Source organism: Acyrthosiphon pisum, unplaced genomic scaffold (genome assembly GCF_005508785.2).
Source record: "Acyrthosiphon pisum isolate AL4f unplaced genomic scaffold, pea_aphid_22Mar2018_4r6ur Scaffold_11717;HRSCAF=12338, whole genome shotgun sequence".
In the NCBI taxonomy this organism is placed as follows: Eukaryota; Metazoa; Arthropoda; class Insecta; order Hemiptera; family Aphididae; genus Acyrthosiphon; species Acyrthosiphon pisum.
The window spans coordinates 1-1,745 of NW_021760130.1; the positions used below are offsets into that span (position 1 = coordinate 1).

At 34.3% G+C, this 1,745-nt stretch overlaps 1 protein-coding gene across 1 annotated transcript; it reads right to left on the reverse strand.

Moving 5' to 3' along the window:
• Positions 1-262: 262 nt before the first annotated feature.
• LOC103311645 (zinc finger BED domain-containing protein 5-like) lies at positions 263-1,543 on the reverse strand (the record flags this gene model as incomplete). Its single annotated transcript, XM_008191326.1, has 4 exons — positions 1,309-1,543; positions 979-1,254; positions 450-649; positions 263-386 (listed from the first exon to the last, which is right to left on the reverse strand). Coding segments are annotated over exons 1-4 (835 nt in total), but the record flags the coding sequence as incomplete, so codon positions are not given.
• Positions 1,544-1,745: the final 202 nt, after the last annotated feature.

A 1,745-nucleotide genomic window follows, 5' to 3' on the forward strand; every position in this document is an offset into this window, starting at 1 on the left:
TAATTCTGTCCGAGTTTTATGCCAATGGCTTTCTCGGCGCGAACGTAAAACAATATATCTAATTTTTTTACCTAAATAGCGTGTCGTGTTCTTTTATTCTTAATGTTAAGTTTTCTCCAATGCCTGGTTCAAACTGTACAAAAATCCACGGTGCTCCGACCTTTTGGGGTCTCGGCTCGTGGTTGGCGACCTAACTCGACCACATGACTCTCGGGTCATGAGCGATATGACTCGAGTTGTCACAATCTGTTTATTGATTTACCTTGTAAAATTAAATTTAATACATTGATACGATTGAAATTGTCTGATAAGTAGGCCAATGTTGTTATCCACAGGTTATCTGTCAATTTATCTTTGAGTTCAAAATTAGTCTCTCCTAGGAATAACTAAACCTCAGAATGTAGTTCAAATAACCTGCTAAGCATTCTTCCTCAAGAGAGCCATCTCACTTCCGTATGTAAAAGCAATTGAATGTGATCACTTCCCTTTTCGGAACACAGTTTTGTAAATAAACGAGACTGTAGAGCCCAAGATTTAATAAAATTGACTACCTTTATGGCTTCCTGGAGTACTAGTTTAAATTGTTCTGGCATACGTTTTACTACTAAAGCTTCCCTGTGGATGCTGCAATGTATGAAAGTACAATTTTCTGTAACCAATTTTATTTTAGTCTCAACACATCCTCATAGCTCGAGCACCGTCAGAACAGAAGCCAACACACTTTTTCCAGTTTAATCACTTTTCAACAAAAAAGTGGTTCAACTTTTTAAATATTTCATCAGCGGTAGTTCGTGTTGATAATGCTTCACAAAATAAAAAATCCTCTTTAATTACAGTTTGAAATACATACCGCACGTAAACCATAAGTTGAGCAATGAGCATAGTTTGATACATCTGTACTTTCATCAAGTTGTATGGAAAAAAAATCACTATTTTTCACTTGATCAATTAATTTTTCTTTAACGTTTAATGCCATACTTTCAATTCTGCGGCGAACTGTATCATTTAACAGTGATATCATATCAAGTTGTTTAGCTGACGGAACACCTAACATACAAGTTACCATATATTTTGCCGCCGGTAAAAACAGTTCTTCGCCGATGGTATGAGGTTTTCCACACTTCGCTATTCTTAAGCTCACTAAGAAAGATGCTTCCACTGCTTTTTCAGTACTACCGCTAAAAGATGATATAATTTTCTTCGTGCTTTTCATCTCTGACAATTTTCGAACGAAATAGTCCTTTGGTTTGTTTTCTTAAGTCGAATGTTTTGTAGAAATGTAACGTTTTAATAAGGACGGTTTCATACTTTGGTTGGAAAGAATTTCAAAACAGATAACACATTGAGGCCGAGGCTCATTACTTACGTCTATGACCGCGAACCCAATATTAATGTACTCAGGATAATATTTCCTTACACATTTTCTTATTTTCATAGGATTATTCACATCTTGACTTGCACTTTCTAACTTTGAAGCAGAACTTACTGAACAGTTTTCAGACGTAGATTTATTGTCTGTTGCTCTATTTAACCACTTATCCATGTTTTTACTTTTTTAGTACTGATATAAAATAATGTACGAAAATATGTATAATGTACGAACGTAAATATTTAAAGAGATAAACTCAACTGCTTACGTTGACTAACAACAACAAACTAAACGGTCGAAGAGAAAATATTTAGTACTGATATAAATAATTAGATATATTATAAAATAATCAGAATTTATATACGTACATACGCGA